The 25,339-nt window shown below is 40.2% G+C and overlaps 1 protein-coding gene across 2 annotated transcripts in view; it reads right to left on the reverse strand.

Moving 5' to 3' along the window:
- Positions 1-10,796: 10,796 nt before the first annotated feature.
- IFIH1 (interferon induced with helicase C domain 1) overlaps positions 10,797-25,339 on the reverse strand; it is a 34,448-nt gene continuing 19,905 nt past the window's right edge. For both annotated transcript variants that reach the window (XM_034426313.3, XM_087881972.1), the window contains 9 exons: positions 22,246-22,362; positions 21,046-21,169; positions 20,400-20,630; positions 19,032-19,288; positions 17,345-17,494; positions 15,988-16,149; positions 14,787-14,977; positions 12,788-12,881; positions 10,797-12,601 (listed from right to left, as the gene is read on the reverse strand). In XM_034426313.3, coding sequence (XP_034282204.2) covers positions 12,416-12,601; positions 12,788-12,881; positions 14,787-14,977; positions 15,988-16,149; positions 17,345-17,494; positions 19,032-19,288; positions 20,400-20,630; positions 21,046-21,169; positions 22,246-22,362 — 1,512 coding nt within the window. In that variant the 3' untranslated portion in view covers positions 10,797-12,415. The remainder of the gene's footprint in view (positions 12,602-12,787; positions 12,882-14,786; positions 14,978-15,987; positions 16,150-17,344; positions 17,495-19,031; positions 19,289-20,399; positions 20,631-21,045; positions 21,170-22,245; positions 22,363-25,339) is intronic.

The raw sequence follows: 25,339 nt of genomic DNA on the forward strand, positions 1-25,339 counted from the left end.
TCTGCTCCACTGCAGGCTTAACATAAATAAACAACCAAGAACCAAACTTAAATATGGTATATATAATTTGTGTTCCAGAATGTTCTGACTTTGGTAATGCCTATGCTCACCTCCATTCTCTTGGCTTTCTGCTTCTTTATCCTCTTTGCTAGGTGGTAGGTGATGCTTCCCAAAATCCAACAGTAGCCAGTTTACTGCTGAATTGAGATAGCGCAAGACTTTTTTCTCAGTTGCTAGAGTCTAAAATGAAATAAAATGAAACCTGAGATCACAAAGCTCAAAAAGAAATAGCAATACATTGTCCAATGCATATTCAAGAGGAACATTTGCTGTCTTGCTATTGAGAGAGAGAGATTTTTACGCATGTTCTAAATCCGGGGTCCCCAACCCCTGCTCCATGGACCGGCACCAGTCTGCAGCATGCCAGAAACCAGGCCATGCTAACAAGTGAAGCCCCATCCATGAGATGCAGGTGGCACACAAAATCACAACCCCTCCGGTCCACGGAAAAACCTCTTTCCCCGGAACTAGTCCCTGGTGCCTTGGGGGCTGTTGTTCTAAATGATAAGAAAATGGGGGCCATGGCTCCAAAGGAAGAGCACTCTCTAGTCTCCCAAGTCTCCTGCATGAAGTCGGAAGTCAGCTTGGAGACATTCATGGTCATTATGGAGGATGTGATTCTTGAAGAGACAGTCCTAGAACTTTTCTATACTGCAGCTTTAAATGGTTTCCCTTCTCTGTATAAACTGACTGGGAATGAAGCCAGCTTGAGAAATTGTCTCCCGTTTTCCACCACTTCCTTTGCTTTGGACACAGAAATGGCTTGATGTTCTGTCTGGACCACATCTACCACAACCCTAATTGGTGAATTCTCCTGCTTCTTTATCCTTCCAAGACTGGAGAAGAAAAGGAAAGGAAAAGAGATAAAGGCAGTAAAAAACTAAAATTTAACTATTTTTCCCTATCACTTGGGCTAGAAGAGAAAGTAGAAGAATCCTTGCCAGTTTTATCTTTTGATCTCTTGTTTAAAAAAGATTTATCTGTTTGATAGGTAAAGCAGGAAAAGAACAAAGCCCAGCTTTTCACCATTCCTTTGGTGAACCTATAATAATATGAGGTAGGAAGCAGAGACCAGCAACTGGGAGGGAGTCTTGCCACCACAGTGCATAGCAGTATCTAGAGTGGCCTGCCGTGAAATGAAGCATTTATTCATTTATTTATTTGTTTGTTTGTTTGTTTGTCAAACATGTACAAGATAGCAGGTATAAATACGTACATGGACATGAACAAAGGAAATGAATACAGATAAATCGGGACAGTAGGACAGGGATGGTAGGCACACGGGTGCGCTTATGCACGGACCTCTTAGGAATAGGGTGACGAACAATAAGTTTAATAAGCATGATGAGCAATGAGTTTAATTCAATCAACCTTAAGTTGGAATGCATTATTTTAGATTTGTAGCTGGAAAGGATAGGTGGAGGTTGCCTTCTGGGGGCAGGGATTGGGGGCAGGCAAAGGATAATGTCATGCATGACTCATGACGTGAACAATGGCTAATACTAGAGCTGGTTGAGCTTGTCATGTAGATTGGCTCTTAATGTCAAGCGCCCCTTGACATGGATCCTGGGTTAATCCAAGCCACTCACAAGATCCCCCTGACTAGCACAAGAAGAGATATTGTTAAGCAGCAGGATAACCGTATATTATAGCTAGCGCTCCATATCATCAGACTGTTTATTAATGAAGGTAACCTCTATATTAATTATCTTATCCAGCAATTAGAAGCCAGCTACATTCATGCCACTAAACTGGGAAATAGGTTTGTGCCAATCTTACTATATGGCAGACAATCTTGTTATTACCCAATATAAGGTGATATAAAGAACGCAATGAGTGCCCTGGCAATGTTGCCAAGACAATAATTGATGATCAATTATCAAGAATGTTTGATAATGATCTTCTCTAAAAGATTCACAATCCTTAGCTGGTCCATCAATAGCTGCACAATTGAGTAAGTTAACATCTTCAAATACTTTGCCAAAGCCAACAAGAGGGCAAAGGAGTACCTTGATCATTTTGCAATTCCACCACACAAAGGAAATCCTTTATCTGCCACCATCAAACTCTTTCAGGGACTTGGTATCATAGCCAAGGATTCGGACTCTTACTCTGAAGAAGTTGCTCCATTGAACCTGTGGAATGCCAGCCTCAGGGCATTCTGAGTCTGATCATATACAGGCACCATCAGAACAGCTGGGTGTTATTGTCAGATGATGAGGTATGGCTCCAAGCCCTTGGATTCAGCATGTAGAGTGGAGAACAGAACAAAGATACTCAATGAGGCTCCTTGCCAAGCAAGGGAATAACTTTCTTGATTAGAGAAAATTGGCTGCAACTTAATTTAAGAGGCAGCCCTGACCCATGTTTCTCCGTTAGAAACAACTCTCTGATCTCTGATGTAAAAAAGATGTGGAGACTCTAGAAAGAGTGCAGAGAAGAGCAACAAAGATGACTAGGGGACTGCAGGCTAAAACATATAAAGAACGGTTGCTGGAATTGGGTATGTCTATAGTTTAATGAAAAGAACCAGGGGTGACATGATAGCAGTGTTCTGATGTCTCAGGGGTTGCCACAAAGAAGAGGGAGTCAAGGTATTCTCCAAAGCACCTGAGGGCAGGATAAGAAGCAATGGGTGGAAACTAATGAAGGAGAGAAGCAACCTAGATCTAAGGAGAGATTTCCTGACAGAACAATTAACCAGTGGAACAACTTGCCTCCAGAAGTTGTGAGTGCTCCAACACTGGAAGTTTTTAAGAAGAGATTGGGCAACCATTTGTCTGAAGTAGTGTAGGATTTCCTGCATAAGCAGGGAGTTAGACTAGAAGACCTCCAAGGACCCTTCTAACACTGTTATTCTATCTCTTGTTCTGGGGTGTCATCCATGTGAATCTTGCTGGTGAAGCCCTGGCTTTGGATTGTCCAACAAACCTGACTTTACTGCCTAACTTCAGACTGGATTTTGATTTCTCTTCTGCACTCTCTTGTTCAAAGTGAAACCACCTACCCAAGCAAGTTTTCTTTCCAAGAGACGTTGATTTACATTCCTTTCCTTGCTACTGTTTTCTGCTCAGCCTTGAGTAAATTGCTGTTTTCACTTAAGTTCAGGCCATGTGAGATGGTACAGTCTAGGTTTTTAGAGCTATATTTGGCATTCTCAAAAGTGGTGCTAGAAACTGTCCTTAATTTAGATTCCAGCCTTGCTTGAGTAGAAACTGGAGTTTGGATAGCAGCAATTAACTATCATAGATAGGCAGTTCAAAAATGTGGAAAATAAATACCCCGCCCCCATAAATTTAACTATTCCATCTGAGCAGCATCACCTCACTTTTCAGTAATAATTTTCAATTCAGCTAGGAGAAGGCCCTTATACATAAAATGACATATGGTGACCTCTTTCCAGATATGTATATTAAATAGGGACTAGGCCACAAAACATGTAGCACAATTCCTCCTGGATATAGAGCTGTAGCTCAATCTAGATCACGGTGGTGCAGTGGTTAGAGTGCAGTACTGCAGGCTACTTCTACTGACTGCAGGCTGTGTGTAGTTCGGCAGTTCGAATCTCACAAGGGTCAAAGTTGACTCAGCCTTCCATCTTGCCGAGATGGGTAAAATGGAGGACCCAGATTGTTGGGGGCAATATGCTGACTCTGTAAACTGCTTAGACAGGGCTGCGATATATAAGTCTAAGTGCTATTGCTATTGCTAGGTCAGTGATCCTCTTTCTGTAGAACTGCAATCACAATTGAGGGGAGAGTTATGACATCTTACTGTTACGCAGTGAATACCGATGAGCCTTCACGGAGATGCTGCAACACTTTTTTTTCTGCGCTGCCACAAGACATGTATCATAAAACTCCTGTCACTTGTTATTTGTGTTCTTGTAGAGTGGGAAAAGGTGAAATGATTACACGCGTGGTTTTACACTGCTGATGTTATTGGCGTTTATGCCAAATTTAATCTTTCCTTTTTAAAAATAATAATACCAGCACTGTCAGGTGAGCCTTATGCTTGTATACTGATTTTTTTCTTCCTGGCTTTTAGCTGCACTAAAGTTTTGATTTGATTTTGCCAAGGTTGTTGGATGGAGGAAGGCACATGTTGTATATAGCAGCCGTAATTTGATGAGGCTTAGCCTCAGTACTGTTCACAGGATAACTTTCATTTTAAGTGACCTATTTGGTTAATTAACCAATGCTAATAACTTAGATAAATTAAAAAGCTGACCCTGATTCTCTGCTAAAAGAAGAAAACTGCAACAAGAGTGGACGCAAGAAAAGTGTCTCAGCCATGTATGGGTAAGCATGTGTAGTAAGCATTGTCAAAAAGCATTCTGAACTCTAGGCTCTTAGAATAGTTAATGTCAGGAGCAAGCACAGGATTTGAGTTCACAGCACTAAACGTTTATTCCATGTTACCTATACACAACAATCTGATATACTAACAGTCAAGTCAAATTGGCACTAGATAGGAGTCAATGGAAATCATGTGGGGGAGGGGCTGAGCTTAAGTCTCTTGTGGCTGTGTAAGGATTCCAAACTGATGATACATTTGACCCTGCCTCCTACAGTTGATAGTATTATGTACGATTGTACGTTGCTTCCAAGAGGCCAGATAGGATAGGAACTCTGTTAAATTCCAAAGAAGGTATCCTCAGGCATTTTGATGCCTGTGGCAGGAGGCCGTCTAATTTATATAGTATTCCTGAGCAGTATTTTCGGTTTCTAATAGGAAGCAGCTACATATTCAAAGAAGAAAACACTCCCTTGAGCATGAAAAAATTGTTCCCTGACTGAAAATCTATCCTACATACGGTCTTAGTTTTCCCCCTCCTGAATCGGACAAGTAGGGAAAGGTTTTTGAGTATCACAGCACACCTATGCTGGTTTTAACCAAGGTGGGTAGGGTATCCATTCATTTCATCTATTACAATTTTCTTGGAAATCCTCTTTTTCACAGGAGTACTTTAGAGGGAAAAGAATTCTCCTGGCAGTCACATGAGGAAGCAGACTTTTTAGGTATGATCACAATGTATCAAGTGGATAAAGTGTCTCCCCTCATAACAATTCATTTACGAAAAAATCTTAGAAAAACATCTTATTAGGATAAGTTGTCCCTCCTCCCCACAAAGAGGGAGGGTAGAGTTGCAACAGGTAGGAAAGAAGATGTAGTCCAAAAATGTAATTACTGCATTCAAGTCTGACAAAGGGATGGGCTATGTAAAGCTTTATTAAAGACTACTGCATACAATTCATTATCAGGACTGATCTGGTGCTAGAATTCTCCAAGGGGGGATAGGGGGAAGGTCCACTGGTTGAAATGGTCTTTAGAAACAGCAAATCCACTCTACTGAAACACAACATGTTAGGCTAGTAGTCTTACCCACAAACTATTCTGCAAATGGGTGACCAAGAATGAGAATCAGCTTTCCTGCTGTGCTGGTTTTAGCCACAAAAAAAAGTTGGGGCAAAGAAAACATTCACTGTTTGTGAGAGATTAATTAGAGACTGGGATAATGTAGTAGTGATACTCTTTGGGGTAGCAACAGAAGATAGGAACAGGAATAGGAATAATCGGAATCGGAATCGGAATCGAATAGAATTGAATAGGAACAGAACAGAACAGAACAGAACAGAACAGAACAGAACAGGATTAGGACTAGAATACTTTATTAGCCACGAGTGATTGGACACACAAGGAATATGTCTCTAGTGCAGGGGTTGGCAACCTTAAACACTCAAAGAGCCACAAAAGTCCTAACCTGAAGCCCCAGTTCAATTCTAGAGCTGACCGGAAGTCCAGTTCCCTCATCATAGTCTCCTCCTAGCACGGCATCCTTTTTCCTCTGCCAACTGGAAGTCGGTTCCCCCACCATAGAGTCTCCTCCTAGCGCAGCATCCTTTTTCTTCTACCTGTCCTAACCAAAAGCCTTATCAATTGTGGAGCCGACCAGCAACAGGGAGCTGCAGCAGAGGGATGAAAGAGTCACATGTGGCTCCAGAGCTGCGGGTTGCCAACCCCTGCTCTAGTACATAAACTCTAAATTGTTCTTCTAATTCTAAAGTTAATCTTTTTTGAACATTTGAATGGCTAGGGCTTGGGAATTATGCTTAAACTCCTAAATTGGAGTCCTGCTCCAAATCAAGCAACAACTATTTACTTCCTGATTTTCTTACCTCCTGCTGTTGAAGAACAGTTTTATGAAGCCTCTGCTTCCAGAGAGATCTTAAAATAGAAGACTACTGTACCTCCTTTCCTTCATCATCATACTAAGCAAAGCAAGAAATGAGAAACTCTTCCTTTGTTCTATCTCCCTCTATTGACAAGGAGGTTTCTCAACATTCTGATGAGACTTGTTCATGCTCTATTTTACACACCGACATCAGAGTAGAAAGATGGAAAGATTAATGATGTCCATCAGCCTCCCTTAGCACATGGTTACATATAAGAAGCCCCAGTCCCTACATATTTTCCACTTGTTCCTTGTATTACTTTTAAAATATATTGTTCCACTTCAAATAATGAAGTGTGGAAGGAATGAAGGAATGAAGTTCCACTTAGATGGGAGACAAAGCACCAGCCTTTGATATCCTCATTGTTGTTGAAATTTTGCCACAGCAGTAGCTCTTGCTCCAGCATATCATCATTGTCATCAGAAGCCTGCTTTGCTCCTAGATGACCCACCTGAAAGGTCTTTGATCTGGAACTGAAATAAGCCAAATGAGAAGGTTGAGGGTTGGAGCCTCTTCAAAAGTACGTTGTATTTTGTACCTCTTTTTTATTTTTTAGCTGTAGAATCTTGCAATAGCATCATGGAGAAACAGCAGAAGACTCCAACTGGGACTATTAAAAGGAAACATGGCTTTAGCAGAGGAAGATGTCAGGTTAGAAGAATTATATGCCTGCCTCTCTTCTGGTTACTCTCTTGCCCAGCTGGATCATGGCAGATAGACTGGATCGCCCTCTGACTTGAAGGTGCTATTGCTGAATGCCAGGTCAATTAATAGTAAGATCTCTCTCACGATTTGATGGTGAATTAAAGGGCTGATTTGTCATGCATTACTAACACCTGGTCAGAGAGCTGGTGTGCTTATGTATTATCACTCCACATTCTATCATAGATACTTAGCACAGCACCAGAACAAGTCAGAAGAGTTATGGAAGAGCAGTTGCTGTACTATGTAGGAATTCAGCTTATCTCTCCAGCAACTACCAAGGATGTACATCCTTGTATATCTAGGATGTATTTTCTATTAGGCACTCGGAATACACAGGATTTCACACTATTCTATTCGTTTGATGGAGGTAGTTTCAGACTTGGTATTAAGGACTCTTGGTGGAGTCAGTTCTGAGGAACCTCAACATCTTTAATAGAATTGCCTTGCTTGAACTGTTGAAGTTTTTATAGCTGCCATGACAGCCATGGGTCTCTCCAAAGGTGTCACTGGCCCAATACTCTGTTGCTCATTTTAGGGAGCTTTTTCACCCCACTAGGCAGGAAGTGAGAGATCTGGAAATGGGGAATTTTTCCATTTATTTCTTTATCACATCTTTTAGGACAGGGGTGCTTAGGTGTGCTGAGAAGGTTACAAAGTCCTATGAGGAGTGACTCCAACTTCATGTCATGAGATCATTCCCGAAAGATGAAAGTGATGAATCTAGATAATCCATTACTCAGTGGCCAACTTTTTCTTCCTGGGTAAGTTATTCAAAATTGTGATTAAAATCAGGTGGCGATGCTACATAAACAGTTCTGTAATCCAGGGACAAGAATGCTTTAAAAGAATGGCAGAGACAGGTGTTATGTTCACCCTCCCTCATGCACAGCCGTAATAATACATGAATAATAATACATACATATACTTAATCTATGTTATCTTAAATACAACCACATGCTCAGAAACTAGAAACATATGTTAAATGTTGAAGAGTTCAACTTGTAAACAAAATTATCAAACGTTTCTAGAAATTCATGAGAATATATTATACTTAAACTGGTATAATATATGTAACCTGGTGTATATTTTTATTTTTAAACAAGTAAACCTTAATTGTGAAAATGACCATTGACAGCAATCAAGTGAACTGTTTTATGATGGTCAGAGCTCTCTTCTCCCCAGACTGAAGCACTGGTGAGCAGTGGTTGGGTGTCTTTATGTGTCAGCTTTGGAAGCCATATTAGGCCTGAAGCTTCCATGCTGCCACCTTCTCATGTGTGGGAAAGTAGGAGGGGAGATTTAGTAGAGGGGTTGTCTTTAGACATAATAGTATTCTTCCTGTCGGTCAAGGTCAGGCCGATCCTGCATCTGGAGAAGTGGTCGGAGTGCTGTCTCGAGATGGGACGGATGGTGATTGGAGCATGAGATCGACTGAGGACTGAGGGGATGGTTTGGGGGTTTTTGATTTACTGAAGGAATACCCAGACCTCTCAGATTTGGGTTTTCCCAGATGTGCCAGTTTACCTATTCTAGTAAATAGAACTTTGAAAAATGCTTGCTTCAGAGTTTTTACTTGGAGGAGGTGTTTTTTTCTGGAACGCTGACATTATGGTTGCAAATTCCGAACAATTATCGAATGGCCCTTTTTCCCCCAAGTTTCAGTTTTACTGATTGATTTGATGCCACCCAACTCCAAAACACTCTGGACAGCTCACAGTGCACCAAATATAACAAAAACAATATCTAATGGAAACAAACAGCAAAACCAGACAATGGAAAAACTAGACTTAGTTTTAATTCTGAGAAGTATAAACACTTTTCAAAGGAAGCAGGCGAGCAAGCCAGCTATTTCATATTTTAAGAAATGAATTGTTTCATTATTTGTTTGGACTATTGGAGTACACACTCCATGGGGCTGACTTTGAAGACTGCTTGGAAGCCTCGATTGGTCCAGAACAGTGTTTTAAATTGTTATGGGCATCATTTGTTTTCCCTATGTAATATCTTTGCTTCAACATGTCCCAAAGGTTTGCTTCTCATCCAAGAAGCTTCTTCAGAAAGTCCAGTTGCCTCTTGAAAAAGCACCTTTGGGACAATCATGATCTGGATGACTGAGAATCTCCATAGACACTTTGCTCCAACAGTTGCACTTATTACCAGTATGCTTCTGGGTTGTCATTTTTCATTTTTAAAACATTGCCTCTTCCAGGACCTAGGTATCCATGGGATTACCTACTCTTAACCATCTTTCCATTAAGATCTGAGACAAGGTTCTCTAGATCCTAACCCTTAAGAAGTGGCATCTGCAGGGATCTCACCCAATCCTCCTTAGTCATGCCCCCGCCCCTTCTGTGGAGCAGCACCTCCCCTGATATCAGACAGGCCGGCAAGTCATCTAGCTTTCTACACCCCCATTAAAATTTGGCTTTTTCAATGGTTCTTTAAGGCCAGATTAGCTATATTTTTGTTCCTTCGTGGTGGGTGAATATCTTTTATCTATGGGTTATTCCTCTGTTTGGGAAATGTATCTTGATATTGTTATATACTACTTTAATTGTGTGATTAATTGTTGGACTGTAGGGTGGTCAAGATGAGTTATGATTAGAATGGCAGAGTAACCAAATAAATATTGTTGTCTTCCTAGAAGATGATTCTAAGTATACGGATGATAACAAGCTGTCCATAAGCAATAAGATACTGGATAAAAATTCTGTAATTACAGAATGACTCTGATAAGGGTAGAGAACAGAGTTCCTTTCATAGTGGAAGATCTGGCACATACAAATTCCTGCTATGGTTTGTGCGGTATACAAATGGAATATATATATATTGGTAACTGTAAAACGGCATTTTAAAAACCAATAAACAATTCCTTTAGCTGCAAAGAAGGAATTATGAAGTATTCAGTAACTCCACTACCCTGATTATAGGGAACCGAAACAGACTAATCAAGAAATAATTCTGGAAAAGATATATTTCAATTAAGTGAACTGAAAGCAAAAGCAATAGCAATAGCACTTAGATTTATATACCGCTTCATAGTGCTTTACAACCCTCTTTAAGCGGTTTACAGAGTCAGCATATTGCCCCCAACAATCTGGGTCCTCATTTTACCACTTCGGAAGGATGAAAGGCTGAGTCAACCTTGAGCCCATTCAGGATCGAACTGCTGGCAGCTTGCAATACTGTATTCTAACCACTGCACCATTGCAGCTCCTGGATTAGACTATACTGTAGTCCTAGACCACAGCTGTCAAACTCCCAGCCCACGGGCTGGATGTGTCATGCACTGGTCACACCCACGCCTGGTTTAGTGAAGGGCAAAAAAGTCCAAATACGTCACATGACATTGCCATGACGATGTGAATTGATACTCCTGTCCTAGACTGTCCTAAGGACTATAGTTAGCTGGTCTTTAAAAAAGAAGCAGCAAAAAGAAACTTGTTAGTGTCATAAGCTGCATCAGCTGGACTGTGGAGTGCTTCAGATCCGAAAAAGTGCTTCCCAGCCCAAAGTGAAAGAAACGTACTATAGAAGCAGCTGCATCTTAGAGCAACAGCTGCATCTTTTCCCAGAATGATATAACAACTATCTGCAGCTGCCAGAAAAGACAATATTTCCACACACACCCTCAAGCCGTTCTCAAGCCAAAGACTTTTTGGCCTTTGGATCCAAAACTTTCCACAACTCTATTCATCAGTATTTGCCTGGTGAATGGGTTAGCGCTACAAAAACAAATCAATAAATAAAAGCTACAGCAGAGAATAAACAGCAGAGAAAACACAGAGGCAGCCCTGTTTTTTTGAATTCTTTATAAAAATGGCAAATGTGGAAGCATCATAAATTTGTATCAGGATCCACAAACACGTCCAATACTTGTATTTTCAACTCACTTCTTTATTAGCATTGTTAAGAACGATTTTACTGATTGCATTAGACTTTTAGTGTAGTCATTTTAGTCATGTAAAACAGTCATCTAGGAAAAGCAAGGAAATGGGATGGAGCGAAAACAAATTACCATAAATCCAAACAGAATCAAAGGCTCGTTTAATGATTTTCCTTTTCATTTAGCATAGAAATTAAAACTTCAAACTGCCGAGTACTTAAAAGAATGAAACAGCTAGGTAAAATACAAATATACTGTAATATGATCCATAGTCCAGAATATAAGGCAGTCTTTTACATAAATTTGATCCAAAATAGGTATAGGAATTCTATTTTATAATTCTGTTAAGAATTTTCCTAAAATTACAGGTGGTCCTTGACTTACAACAGTTTTATTTAGTGATCGTTCAAAGTTACAACGGTACTGAAAAATATGACTTATGACTGTTTTTCACTATTATGACCTTTGCAGCATCCCCATGATACTTTGATTGAAATTCAGATGCTGGGCAACTGGTTCATATTTATGACCATTGCTGTGTCCCAAGGTCATGTGGTCACCTTTTGCAACTTTCTCACAAGCAAAGTCAATGGAGAAGCCAGATTCACTTAACAACCGGCTTACTAACTTAAAAACTGCAGTGATTCCCTTACTATGACCTGTGGCAAGGTCATAAAATGGGGCAAAACTCACTTTACTAATGTTTCACTTAACAACAGAAATTTTAGGTTCAATTGTGGCCTGTACATAGTCCTCAACTTACAACCACAATTGAGCCCAAAATTTATGTTGCTAAGTGAGAAATTTGTTAAGTGAGTTTTGCCCCATTTTATGACCTTTCTTGCCACAGTTGTTAAGTGAATCACTGTTGTTAAATTAGTAACGTGGTTATTAAGTGAATCTGGCTTCCCCATTGACTTTGCTTGTCAGAAGGTCACAAAAGATGATCAATGACCTTGGGATGCTGCAACCATCATAAATATGAAGTTATAAATATAAATCACATGACCATGGGGATGCTACGATGGTCATAAGTCACCATAATTCAGTGTTGTTGTAACTTCGAACGGTCACTAAATGAACTGTTGTAAGTCAAGGACTGTGTTAGCTGCACATTAAATAACAAAAGAATTGGCAATAAAATAAAATGCCGATTTTATTTAAAACATTTTAAAATAAAACATTTTTCTGATCTTTTATGCAGTTTAATAAAATAATTCTATATTAGCATGGCTTTTTTGTCCATTGCAGAAAATCCCATTAAAATAAAAAGTAAACTCTCACACTGAATCATTTTACATCCTGGTTAGAGATGTAGATGTAGGAACGACTTTTTTTCTTTTCACACAGTGACTTAGATCTGACCTGTCTCTATTCAGAAATACAGAACCCTGAATGGTACGGAAAAAATGGGAAGATTTTGCACATTATCTGTGGACATTCAGGCATAAGAAAAAGGTTTCTTTGAACTTGTCTTCGGAAACCTGAAGGCAGAAAAAGTTCCCATCTGTCTTTAAAGTCGGCCTTCTTAATCTTCTTCACTAGAGATATAATGATCTGCATAACTGAAAGCTGGAAAATTAATGGCTAGTTCTCTCCATTTTTTGTATATTTTCTTTGAGGTGCATTTCTTATCTTTGAAATACACCACAAAATTTTTTATTTTTAAGCAAGGAAGATCTAGACCTTTGTATACCATCATAGTTCCCCAAATCTGGAAAAAAGTGAGAAAATCGTATTAGAAATATACCAATACAAGAATCTGATGTTGCTGAACTCCCATTCGCAGCCATCATCAGCCCAAAGTGACGGCCTTTAGGAGAGGTGGCTCAGCAATATTTGGAGAATCCAACCCAGAATTAACCCAAAAATATCCAAATTAATCAATCCTGACACTCACCTGGCCACAATTTTTACAAAAGATGTCCCCATTTGTTTGATAATCTGCTTTTTTTGCTTGCAGTGTCTTATTTTCCTTTACAGTATAAAGGTCCCTGAAGTGAAAAATGGAACAATTTACTTTTCAAAAGAAAGACGTTGTGACTAATTTTTCATATAGACAGGAAGGAGTTCATCTCACCAGATAAGCATCATTGACACTTCCTGTAGATTCAACCCTAACTTCTGGATGAGTCAGCAAGACCAGAAATCCTCACCCTTTTGCTAGTGTGGTATTTAGCTTTGTGGTGAGTTCTAGAAGTTCACTAGTCAGATGTAGGTATAAAAGGGAGCTATGAAAAATAAACTGACTGAGGGGGCAATGATGTTCAATACTGGCTACATTTCCTAAGTCAAAGCACTGGATTACAACACAAACCTGCATCTATAGTACTTGTGATTGGAATATCTACTGCTACCAATCTGCTTTAGTTTCTGTGGTTGGTATCTCTGCCTACTCAAAGTAGGCAGCATGACTAGTAGATCAAAGAGAATTCATGCTCTTGTTTCACAAATTAACAGTTGATCAATGATCACATAAGCAAACTAAGATTTGCTAATTTTCGGTTAAACTATTGGTATTCAGTAACTCTACCAAGGGATTTACCCATAGACCAGTGGTGAAATTCAATTTTTTTTACTACCGGTTCTGTGGGCATGGCAGGGGAAGGATACTGCAAAATCTCCATTTCCACCCCACTCCAGGGGACAGATACTGCAAAGTCCCCATTCCCACCCCATTCTGGGACCAGCCAGGGGTGGTATTTGCCCGTTCTCCGAACTACTCAAAATTTCCACTATCGGTTCTCCGAACTACTCAAAATTTCCACTACCGGTTCTCTGAACTATTCAAAATTTCTGCTACCAGTTCTCTGAACTACTCAAAATTTCCACTACTGGTTCTCTGAACTATTCAAAATTTCTGCTACCAGTTCTCCAGAACCTGTCAGAACCTGTTGGATTTCACCCCTGCGGTAGACACCACGCTTGGTTTTCCCTGCCTTGATGGCTGGATCCCCCGCCCTCTTATTTCTTTATTGGCTGGACTTTTGAACAGCATTACAAGAATGTCGTTCTGGGCTGTCAGAAAAAGGCTGGCCTTTTAGTATATTCCGTACATTGCCAAATCATTAAGCCAAATCAAAGTAGAGGGGGTCACTTCAGAGCAAGATTACAGCTTCCATTTTTATTGGCATCAATGAGAGATTCGCTCGAAAAAAAAGCAGGGCAATCAATGGATTAGCAATTGGTGCAACCACTGCAGTGATTCAGTCAATGGAACCAGTGAACAGCCTGCTTTCAAAAGTTGTGGGTGCTCCATCCCTGGAGGTTTTAAGAAGAGATTGGACAGCCATTTATCTGAAATGATTTATTTATTGGTTCGATTTATATGCCGCCCTTTTCCAGAGACTCAGGGCGGCTTACAATGCGTTAAGCAATAGCCTTCATACTTTTGTATATACCTGCTTAGTAGGGCTTTCAGCCACCCCCCAGCTGTGTTCTTTTTTATATAAAGTCAGCTTATTGCCCCCACAAACCGGGTCCTCATTTTACCTACCTTGAAAGGATGGAAGGCTGAGTCAACCTTGAGCCTGGTGAGATTTGAACTTGCAGTAATTGCAGGCAGCTGGTGTTACTTAACAGTACTTTAGTCTGCTGCGCCACCAAGGCTCTATTTAGGGCCTCCTGCTTGAGCAGGGAGTTGGACTAGAATAGTGGTCCCCAACCTTTCTGGCTCCACCGACTGGCAGCAATGGTGGTGCTGGTGGGGATGGTTTCGTGCATGCAACCTAGCTTCTGTGTATGTACAAATGTAGTTTGACATGGTTGCTCGACTGGGGTTAGAGACTCCTGGATTAGAAGACCTCTATGGTCCCTTCCAAATCTGATGTTCTAAGTTCAATCAGAACAAGATATCCTGATGGTAACACAAACACATACACACACAGAGGTGGACTTACTCAAATTCCTTTTTAACATTGACGTGATGATTATTCAAAATAACTTGAATGTCGTCTCCTGAGCATTTTGGATCGTTGCAGTTTTTGCAGTGGAACATGATCAGGGAGGGGTTCTCTTTGTATTGTTTAAACTGTTCTTTCTTTGCCTTCATTTTCATCTCCATGCAGCTTTGCAGCTGAAGCTCTTTGATCTAGCAAAGGAATGAACAGAACCGGGAAATAACTCCCAACTAAAATTTCATATCATCCAGGAAAATTCATGTTGGATTATTTTAGTTAAGTATTATTAAGTGTTGTACCTTATGATGCTTGACAAATGTATCTTTTCTTTTATGTACTCCGAGAGCGTATGCACCAAGACAAATTCCTTGTGTGTCCAATCATACTTGGCCAATAAAGAATTCTATTCTATTCTATTCTATTCTATTCTATTCTATTCTAGTCTAGTCTAGTCTAGTCTAGTCTATTCTATTATTCTAGTCTAGTCTAGTCTAGTCTAGTCTAGTCTAATCTAGTCTAGTCTAGTCTAATCTAGTCTAGTCTATTTAAATTTGGAATAATTAAAAAAAATCTTTCCATGCCTTAAATTGTAATTGCCTAAATATTGAATGTCTTTATTACATTACAATATCGATCCTCCTTGTTTAATGACCCTAACTTTGCCATTAAGTGAAGCAGTGGCTAAATGGGAAATCATGTGACCGTAAGCGTGCTTTCCAGCCAAGAAGAGACAAGACTACTTAGTTTCACATCTTTGACTTTTTATTTTTATTTATTTTTTTTGCCTCCTAAGTACTTCCTTATCTTTTGGAATGCTCAAGTGCCTACTTACTGTCTTGTACGCATGAAAAACAATGCAATCATGCCACCGTGTGTCATGCAAACAGTTGACAGTACTCTCTTGAAATGTCTTTCTCTCCAATATCTCCACTCTGTGACAGGGTGGGAGAAATCAAATGATTTCTGCAGGCAATGTCTCCTTTGTGAGCATGCTCACATTGCTTTTGATGTGCAGAAGAGCTTACTCGCTTGAAATCTCTCTGCTTTGCAGGGGAAGGGAGAGGACAAGAGTTAGGCAAAGGAAAGATTACTTTTGAAAAAACCCAAGGCTTTTCAAAAATAAGTAATAGCAAGCAAAAAAAGAAGAAGAGAGAAGTATTTCCAGAACCAAAATGGTCACACCTTATGGTGTGGGCCTTACCTTATGCAAATACTTTTCATGTGGCATCTTTTGAACGCGCTTAATTGCTCGATGCATCATTTTCTCACGATACATATTAACATTTTCACGTTCAGCAGCTCCTGATCCATCTGAAGCTACAAGCACATAGACGCTTTCCTCAGCTCGAGCTCTTCCCCGAGCCTGGAAGAAACACGAAACTTCAATAAAATACTAGGAACTCATACGTAGGAGTTAGGTTGTGTTCCTCTCTTTCTCTGGATGCGTTAAAGAGCTTTGCTGGAATATGAATCCTGATTTCAATATATGACATGTACAGTGGTGAAATCCTCTGCGGTTTGCCACTGGTTTGCTTCCTGCGCATGCGTGGTGTGTGCCAAATGCGCACTGTGTGTGCGCATGCACCATGCACACCAAATGCACACTGCATGCGCAAATGCATGCTGTGCACGGAAAAAGGAGGCTTAAGAAGGTAAGTAGATTCGCTAGAAAGCAAGATCTAGTGAATATAAATTGCCCAGCACAGCTGATCATCGGAAATACCGGTTCAGATGAACCGGTAGCTTTTTTTAACTACTGGTTTGCCCGAACTGGTAGTGTTTATTACTACTGGTTCTCCTGAACTGGTGCGAACCGGTAGCATTTCACCCCTGGTCATGTCCTTTCAGAAACTAGCAACCCATCAAGACAACAGAAAATGTCTTCCAGTAGTTGGCACATAGAATCTTAATTAATTAAATTTAGTTACTGTTGCTAATAAAATTTGAGGAGCGGTCTAGTGGTGAAGACTCTAGCCTCCCACTCAGAAGGTTGAGAGTTCAATCCTTGGTAGCGGCAGTTGTTTTTCTCTTAGGGTGTTAAGAGAAAACATCTATTGTGAACTCCATGTGGCATCAGGAAGGGAATCCAGCCAGTAAATGCTCAGCTCCATCCACTTGCCTTGACTCTATCCGAACTCTACAGGGTTGTAAAAAGGGCGGGGTTTTTTTTTTTTACTGTTGCCAATACAATTTAAAATCTATTTTAAAATTTATTTAAATAGCGGTTGATATATGGGATAGAAGGAAAATTCAGATAAAATGGAGGGAGAGAGTTGCCTGTTTCTCCTGTACCAATATCTATCCCTCAACTTCTTTGTCCCAGTTACAAAAATATGCAGGTTCACATATCTTCATGGGATACATGGCAGAAGCCCAAGTATATTATATCTGGGCACTTGAGATAAGCAACCTGCCTTATTGATAGAATGGCATTTTAAACGCTTTTTACGTTGCTGTTGAGAGCCATTTCGGTGTTGTGATTAAAGCAGAAGATGGTCATCTGATTATCTGATAAATTTACAAGTGAAAAAGCAAAAATGAGATGGCTGGACCGTTACCTGCATCATGGCTATTTCATTGGTAACAAGACCATAGCGTATAACAATGTTGCACTGTGAGATATCCAGGCCTTCCTCTGCTACGGTAGTAGCAATTAGTAAGTTGATTTTGCCAGTACGGAACTTTTGAATGATATCCTTTTGTTCATTCTGTAGAAACATGTTGTTACATTCATAAAAGGAATGACAGCACGACGAACGGCTCTTACAAATTGACTTAAGTCATGAAGCATTTGTTTTCAGTCTCAAATGTTACAAACTATGTTTTGAATTAAAGCAACAACAAAGCAATTAAAAAAAACCTTATATATATATATATATATATATATATATATATATATATATATATATATATATATATATATATATATATATATATATATATATATATATATATATATATATATATATATATATATATATATATAGCGCTGCCACAGGTTTCTACCGTAAGCAGGAAGAAGAAATTCCTAGCACTGATAAAGCACAGAGAGCACCAAGGGCTCCACATAATAAATTCAGTTCTTTCAGAGGTGCTATTTCTAACATATCCAGATTACCCAAATACAGTAGAGTTGTAGCTCTGACAAATATAAATTCTATCGGACTACCTCGGTCTACGTCAATGGGCTACATCAACAGCCGTAACACTTCTTAGTTTCTGGAAGTCAGCACTTAAACATTTTAGCAAGAAAGTGTCAATCACAGAAACATATGTAACATTCACATATAGCATTTGATATAATGATTATTAATGAATAACACTCTACTTCTGAAATTAGATAGGAAAAGTGTGTGTGTGTGGGGGGGGACACACTGTAGGTCAGGGCTGTCAAACTCCCGGCCCATGGGCCGGATGCGTCATGCACTGGACATGCCCGATTTAGCAAAAAAGGTCCCGATACGTCACATGACGCTGCCGTGATGATGTGAGTTTGACACCCCTGCTGTAGATCATATGAAGGTTCTGGCAAGCCACCCATATTTCATGTTTGACATCTCATAGCTATTGGCTGTGCTAGGTTTGGCATGGTTCGATGTGCCATACTTTGGCAGCAACTTTTGCATACAAGGGCAGTGCACGCCCTTGTCCTCACAGAGGTATGGGGGTTTCAGAAATGTCTTCAGAAGAACCACCGAGAAAATGATTTTATGATGTTTTCTCTGTAGCTATAAATCAGATTATTTCTTGCTGCTTAGAACTCTGGGGGGAGAAGGGAACAGGGTGGTGCCAGCAGTGAGCTGGCACGCAGAGCTCCACTCATGCAAAAGAGAAGACTTTGGGGTGTGGTTTCGTACTCTTTCACGCTTCTCCATACCAAAAGTTTTTGAAAAGGAATGGAAGGCCCGAAGCAGCAGGAGATCGTTCCCCCGAAGCCTTTTGTGCATTTGCAAAAGCTTTTGCCATCGAGAAGCGAAGCCTTCAGGGGTGCAGTCTCGAGGGGAAGAGGGGAACCAGGTAAAGCGAGCACTGGGCCAGCACGCACGAGCACAACTCCACTCACACAAGAAGCCTTTGGAGTGTCGCTCACACGAGTGGAGGTACACAGTAGCCCACCTCTCACATAGCCCAGTTCCAAATAGGCCACAGTCCGATAGGGGGCTGTAACAGGAGGTTGGGGATCCCTGCCCTATACAATTGAGAAGTAAATAAAATCTGGAAATAGACTTTACATTTTTATTTTACCTGAGTCATGTGCTGAAATTCACTATTATGTCCTGTACCAATGAGGTAGTGAGCCTTCACTCCAACTTCTTCAAATTTGGGATTATCATTAATCCATTGATAGATAGCAAAGGCACTTTGACGAGTTTTTGAGAAAATAATTCCTCTGGGTTCGTTGTTCTTTGTGAATTGTTGCATTAAAGTTGTGCGCAACTTTGTTAGTTTTTCATTTTCATATTGTAGTTCTTCAGCTAACTCTTCCAGCTCTCTTTGTCTGTCTTTAGGAACAAATGTAAACAAATAAAATATTTACGTAATTATGTTTTAAAAGAATTAGAGTATGTTATTATGAGCCATGCTGGCTGAAACTGATTGTAGTTCCAAAATATCTGAAAGCATTAGCAGATCATGTTCAAAAAGACCATCATCCATTTGTGGCCACTTGCAAGCAAAGACAGACAATGGTACGAAGTGGGCAGGTGGATGCCCGGTGCGTCTGGTGGGCCAGATTCTGTGCCTCCCCCCGTGCCTCTATCTCCGCCTGCTACTTGGAGGACTGGCCCAGCGGTCACATTGCTCGAACTCAGCTGCGCTGTGCGTGCTGTGCAGCCCCAGAGTATGCTGGCCAAGGGGTCAGTGGGCTGTGGCAACTGCTGAATACACACACATCCTGTGCACTTGCCACGTCCCCCACAAGGCTGATAATCTTAACTGGGGCTTATTTTTGGGGTAGGTCTTATATTATGAGCATCTTGAAAAATCATGCTAGGGCTTATTTTCTGGTTGGGTCTTATTTTCAGGGAAACACAGTAGAAGGCAGAAACTACAGGAGATAGGCAGGATCTCAAATAACAAGGCCCTATGCCATGTTAGAGCTTTATAGGTAATAACCAGTGACTTGAATTGCACCTGGAAGCATAATGGGAACTAATATAATTTACACAACATGCTCTGTTGTCTGGATACGTTCACAGCAAACAGTAGTAGTATAAATTTACCTACAAGTAAGCTATGGGGAACCTAACACTTAGATTCCTACCCGCTTGCCCTGAGAGCACATGGTTTATAGTTATGATTAAATTAGGCTAATAGCCTTGAGAATAAGGCAGCTTGCCTAAATCTCTATCCACAGAACATCCTAAATTACTCCTTCCTGAGTTTCAGCTAAAGTAGAAGTTGAGAAAATTGGGAAATTTATATCCCAATTTTTAATGAAAACCAGAAATTTTATAAACATGAATGAAAAGTGCAGGTGAAATGTGATTAAGCCACTTGTTACAGAGCAGCCTTACTTAATGAGCCAACTGCATGAAATTTTGCTTCTCATTTTAACAGTGTACATCGATTTGTAGAAGTTTAGACAGGAAGTCCCAGATGGCTCATGCTTACCATAAAACAACTCTATAAGACGTGTATTGGTTTCATCTAGTTGTGAGGCTATGAGTTCATCTTCCTTATCTTCATCCATTGCCATCTTTCTGCTCCTTTCTTCCTCATAAAAGTTCTTCAGATGGTTATAGGCATCAATCATGCGGATAGTATCATTAATCAGCAAGGCATCATTGTATTTCTTCAAGTGTTCTGCACATACCCGCTCTTTACGAGTCCCTTCCTTGGCAGCTAGAAAAAAGAACAAGCATTGAGAAAACAAGCAAGCAAAGGTGTAAAGAAAACTCTGGCCATCTAGTTTAGCCAGGTATTATAACTAGTGGTGGGATTCAAAAATTTTTACTACTGGTTCTGTGGGCGTAGCTTGTTGGTGTGGCATTGCTTGGTGGACGTGGCAGGGGAAGGATACTGTAAAATTTCCATTCCCACCCCACTCCAGGGGAAGGTTACTGCAAAATCCCCATTCCCTCCTGATCAGCTGGGACTCGGGAGGCAGAGAATAGATGGGGGTGGGGCCAGTCAGAGGTGGTATTTACCAGTTCTCCGAACTACTCAAAATTTCCGCTATCAGTTCTCCAGAACTGGCCAGAACCTGCTGAAACCCACCTCTGATTATAACCATGTAGTAATCCAATGTAAACATTACCTTTCTTTTCCTCCTGAATTACCCACTGTTCATAGGCCTGTGATCCAAAATCAACGTTTGGACTGAATTGGCCATAGCCTTGAATCTCAGTCATAATATTTACGAGTTTCTCTCTAAATGGATCCTAAAATGTAAAGCATGTCATTAGTGAACAATCACAAGATTAGAAGGGATCTTTATTTATTTATTTAGTAAATCTATATGCTGCCCATCTCGCTGTCCCAAGTGACTCTGGGAAGATCAGCAGCTCGGAAAACTCGTCTAACATGCACCCCCTCTCCCGGCAGAAATTCTCACACCATCTCTTTACGTCTAACTTTTGTTAGAAAAATCTCCAGATAAATAGATATTCAATCAAAATCACAGGACATCTTTTTTAAGTTTATAACTGAGGAAAATACTAGAAACATTGTATCACAGCAGACCAATTAATCCAGAGTCCCCCCAACCTTAACTAGATGTGTGGGGCAACAGTCTCCAGTCTCAGAGTCAAATATGACCTTTGAACAATATGAATATGGTCAGACACAAGAGGTTGGAGGAAGGAAATGACCCAATAGGATATTTTCTTGTGAATAATGTGGGAATTTTTTTTAAAAAAAATTATTTATTTGTATCCAACCTTTATTATTTTTACAATAGCAATAGCAATAGCATTTAAACTTACATACCGCTCCATAGTACTTTACAGCTGAGTTCCCCAATTTCCTTTGCAGACTGGTAGGGGAAAGGGGGTAGTTCTGTGTGAGCAACTGGGAACCCCTGCTTTACAGCACTAAGCAGTTTATAGAGTCAGCATCTTGCCCCCAACAATCTGGGTCCTCATTTTAACAACCTTGGAAGGATGGAAGGCTGAGTCAACCTTGAGCCCTTCAGGATCAAACTCCTGGCAGTGGGCAAAGTCAGCCTGTAATACTGTAATTCTAACCACTGTGCCATCACAGCTCCAGGAGGACCATTTACTCCTATCTCCCTATGTGCAATCTGTCACATATGTTTTTCTTTTTAATGGGCTATGGGTGCAAAAAGAACCAAGCTGGAATCTTCCTCGAGATTCTAGTTCTTCCCATGAAGAAAAGGAGAACTTTCTTTTCTAAAAGAGGAAGCTAACATTTGTAGATGTGTCCCCCCCCCTCAAATAAGGAACCATAGACGATGCTGTAGTTACATGATCACATTAAGGACAAGAGAAATCCATACCTTCTTTTTGACATCTGCAATCTCAAACTTCTTAACAGGTTCTTTTGCTTGATGTTGCAGTTGCGCAATGTGCTCTTGAACAGTCACAATCTCATCTGCATCCAGGTTGGCACATATCTAGAGGAGGGAAAGTGATTTAAGTTATGGGACGGGTAGGTCTGTGCAGCGCTTTGGAAACAACTGGCGGTACAATCTTAAAGGTGAGTTCTCATTGCCTGCCGGTTCAGAAGCATCTGAGGAGCCTCCCTTGAGCATCTCTTTGTTTCTTGAGAGGGATGCATTTAAGGCAGGTTAGCCTAGACCAGGGGTCAGCAACCTTAAACACCCAAAGAGCCACAAAAGTCCTAACAGAAGCCCCCATTCAATTCTGGAGCCGACCAGAAATCCGGTTCCCCCACCATAGAGTCTCCTCCTAGAGCGGTGTCCATTTTCCTCTACTTGTCCTAACTGAAAACTCTATCAACTGTAGAGCCGACTAGCAAAAGGGAGCCACAGCAGAGGGATGAAAGAGCCACATGTGGCTCTAGAGCTGCGGGTTGCCAACCCCTGGCCTAGACAGTAACATCTCCTGCAGCAGCGGACCTAAAGGATCGTCTTGACTATTGTGAATGGCTTTGCAGTAGTTCTACTTTGCCTCTCAAGTAGACTCCAGACAGTGTTGCTTGGAGACAATCATGCCTCAAAATTGCAACCTATTATGAAGTGTCCCCCTAAAGAAGGTTGTTAAGATTTAGAGCTGACTGCTATGAAGTGCGGTTTCTGCAGTTAGAAATGTCAGACTTCCTTGTTCTCCATGGAATTATCTTCTTTCCAAAGTGTAGCAGGCATGCACTTTGGGAGTCTTGATGGATCTGTGTCTCTCTCTTTGTTGCCAGACAGAGGGAACATTTAGATCGCACACCATATACAGTGTTATCTCTGGCTGAAAAGTCAGTTGCATTCCTTTCTGAAAGAAAATGATGGTGAAAGATGGAAGATAGAAAAGAAACCTCTTTGGATATTACGGTAACATGAAAAAAAAGGTTAAAATAGAGATAGAAATAGGGGAATAATTGTGTGTGTGTGTGTGTGTGTGTATGTATATGTGTGTGTGTGTGTGTTTATATCTATCTATCTATCTATCTATCTATCTATCTATCTATCTATCTATCTATCTATCTATCTATCTATTTTTCTTTCTTTTTCATAGGTTTTATTAGCCAGGTTCTACCTACGTAAACCAAGATATTATGCAGCCCTAGTTCAGTGAAATCACAATTCACTAGTTTCTGAGCTTTTTTTCTCTTCTGGCAGCCAGCAGACCCTTTGCTGCCCATTGGGAGACTAAGATAGCTATCTGAGTCTCCCAGAGAACAGCACAGAGTTGCTGTTTGTCAGCTAGAAATAAAAAGCCCAGAAACTTGTGAATGAGATTTCACAGAACCAGGGCTGTAGAACATCTTAGCTTATGTAGGTAAAACCTGGCTAGAAAGAATATGCACACACACACACACACATACATACACATCATAATATATATATATACACACACAAATATAACAAGATATATGTAATAATAAGAGGGAGGTTTAGAAATTGAAGGGCGGTAGTATTAGGTGTGTTTAAACAATATGAAACAATGAAAATGAAATGTAATAACTATGAGTAATAATGTCTATTTGTATTAAAATGAATGAAACTCAAGTATCAGACTATTCACGCACTGATATATATAAATAATATAAAATAAAAAACTTGGGGTGGAAAATGAAAGAAAAAGATCTTAAACTGTGGCGCACATGCAGATTTCAATACAGGACTGCATTTGTATCACAAAGTACTGTCCTGTATTACTTTTACAGCTCTACACCCATTCCTCGTTTAGTGAATGCTTTGGATAGCAAATACGATGACAGAAAAAAAAATCATTTTCAGACCAATGCACACATTTACAGGCAAATCTCTTGCATCTAACTACAAAGCAAGGTGGAGAAAAATGTTCCTACGGCTGTATGAGAGAACTTTATCTGCGTGAGACAGTAGCATCCAAGCCTTAAAGCCCTTCAGGGTTATGAGGCCAGGTTATCTGAGGGACTTCTCCCCGATTACTTACTCTAAAGAAGATACACTCACTTCAGATCATGCCTTGAGACTTTATCAGAATGGACTCTTCAGTCAAGAGATGCCAAGCTGGGTTTTTTTTAGTGACAGACTTTTGCTGCACACATATGAAGTACTCTATCATTTTCTACTCATGGAAAAGGTAGGTACAGGTAGTCCACGGCTTATGACCACAACTGAGCCCAAAATTTCTGTTGTTAGGCAAGGCATTTGCTAAGTTTTGCCCCATTTTGCCTCATTTTATGACTTTTCTTGCCACCGTTGTTAAGTGAACCACTGCAGTTAAGTTAGTAACAAGGTTGTTCAATGAATCTGGCTTCCCCATTGACTTTGCTTGTCAGAAGGTCACAAAAGGTGGATGACATGACCCCCAGGACACTGCTACTGTCATAAATACAAGCGTCTGAATTTTGATTATGTGACTGTGGGGAGACGTGTGAAAAACGGTCATAAGAGATTTTTGTCAGAGCTGTTATAACTTTGAACGGTCGCTAAATGAACTGTTGTAAGTCAAGGACTATCTGTATTTAAAATTATTTCTAAAATCCCTATCCATTTGCTTGCATTTAGAACAGGGGTAACTAGGGTTATGTCTTGCTAAGCCCTGGTTTAATTTGATTATACAGTTTAAATGAGCCACAGTGTCTGCATTCATGTGTCCCATCAAATCATTATGAATCATGATTTATAAACTTCCATGGCTGGGCTCTCATAAGATCCCAAGATGCAATACACACATCTTTAACTTCCAGGAGGAAAACTGGGATGTCCGTCTAATAAATAAAAGAAAATTACATATATTATTCCTTGTAGGACCACTCAAACCCAGACAAACTCTTAGCAGCTTTGGTAATAACTCTTTAAAGATGTTGATTGATTTCCTATGTGAAAGTAAATTTCCTGCTCCAAGCAAGATCTCACACTTTATAACCGGCAATGATAAAGTTTGCTCTTGCAAAATATTTGCCACAGTTCTATGGTCATGTATAACTTA

Source organism: Pantherophis guttatus, chromosome 1, assembly GCF_059756535.1.
Source record: "Pantherophis guttatus breed Tessera chromosome 1, ASM5975653v1, whole genome shotgun sequence".
Lineage (NCBI taxonomy): Eukaryota > Metazoa > Chordata > Lepidosauria > Squamata > Colubridae > Pantherophis > Pantherophis guttatus.